This window comes from Mandrillus leucophaeus, unplaced genomic scaffold (assembly GCF_000951045.1).
Source record: "Mandrillus leucophaeus isolate KB7577 unplaced genomic scaffold, Mleu.le_1.0 Scaffold51, whole genome shotgun sequence".
NCBI lineage: Eukaryota > Metazoa > Chordata > Mammalia > Primates > Cercopithecidae > Mandrillus > Mandrillus leucophaeus.
In genome coordinates this window covers 3,224,199-3,225,549 of record NW_012105475.1, presented here as the reverse complement: position 1 = coordinate 3,225,549, position 1,351 = coordinate 3,224,199, and the positions used below count along the sequence as shown (strand labels likewise).

At 55.3% G+C, this 1,351-nt stretch overlaps 1 protein-coding gene across 1 annotated transcript in view; it reads left to right on the top strand.

The window, feature by feature from the left end:
• Positions 1 to 10: 10 nt before the first annotated feature.
• SMCHD1 (structural maintenance of chromosomes flexible hinge domain containing 1) overlaps positions 11 to 1,351 on the top strand; it is a 167,075-nt gene continuing 165,734 nt past the window's right edge. Inside the window, exon 1 of the mRNA XM_011996333.1 lies at positions 11 to 219. Coding sequence (XP_011851723.1) covers positions 34 to 219 — 186 coding nt within the window. The 5' untranslated portion in view covers positions 11 to 33. The remainder of the gene's footprint in view (positions 220 to 1,351) is intronic.

Sequence of the window (1,351 nt, the reverse complement as noted above, 5' to 3'; positions counted from 1 at the left end):
CCAGCGTCGCTGTCTTTTCTCCTTCTCCCCAATATGGCAGCGGCGGACGGCGGCGGGCCCGGCGGGGCCTCTGTGGGGACTAAGGAGGATGGCGGAGGCGTCGGCCACAGGACGGTGTACTTGTTTGACCGGCGCGAAAAGGAGTCCGAGCTCGGGGACCGGTCTCTGCAGGTCGGGGAGCGCTCGGACTACGCGGGATTTCGCGCCTCTGTGTGTCAGGTACGCGAAGGGGCGAGGAAGGGATGTGCGTGTAGACTTGGGGGTGGGAGGGTGACGCGAAACTCAACTTGCTCACCGAGGGCAATAAACCTGTCACCCGGTCCTGGTCCTGCGGCCTTGGCTTCTCCCTCCCAGGTGCCCGCCATGTCCGTGACCTGGTGGCCGGACGCGTCGGGCGGGCCCTGGCCCGGGCCTCGGAGTGCAGAGCCGGCTCCTCCGTGGCCTTCCCTCTGCCTCCGCTCCTTCCACGGGAGGCCTTGCGGCCCCGGGCTGAGACCTCAGCGTGTGTGGGCCCTGGGCGCGCTTCGCCCGATCGCGGCCCTGCAGTCTGGGGAAAGCCGTTGGTGGCTGTTTTTACTTTGTAACTTTTTTAAAACGAGAGAAGGGAGTTAACACGCAGGGGCTCTGCTGTGAGTGTTGCGACGGTGAGAAGTTGTGAAATGCCTGGAGTCGATCTCCCCCGAGTTCGTTAGAGGATGCGGGGTGTCCCCGGGTTGCCCTGTCAAGGTTGCAGGTCCTTCTGGGGGTGGAGGGGAGTCCTTCCGCACGGAGACGCTTGTCCAGGTCAGCTCTGCAGGTAGAGCTGGCCTTCTGATGTGCTGAGCCCTAACCCTTGGGAATTCCTAAACCGAGTCAGAGGTTGGTGTGGGTGACTGCGGGACACCGGAGAACGTATCTACCCCGTGTATTGGTTTGCTCTAAAAATCAGCGTGTAGGGAAATCTGCTTTAAACTGTGATGTACTTTATAGATATGAGGTGGTGGCATTGCCTGAGCTTTGAAGAAGGAATATTGTCATGCTCTGAATTAACCACATGAGGTCCCTTTTTAAGCTGTTAAGAACACTTAGCTTCCAAGGAAAAAAAAAGAACTTTGAAGCGGTGTTTTGTCTTGAGGCTGATAAGTTTAGAAATGTTCTAGACCATATAACTGTATGGTTGCTGAAATAATTGAAATTATGATCCGTAGAATGAAAACGATTTGGGACGTAAGGCCTTTCTTTTGTTCACAGCTGTAGTCCCAGCGTCTAGAACTGTGCCTGCCACATTGTAAATGCCCAGATTAGAATGGATAAATGAATGAAGACAAAAACCTATCCACTCAAGTTAATTCTGTGCCTGAATGTAGTAGAT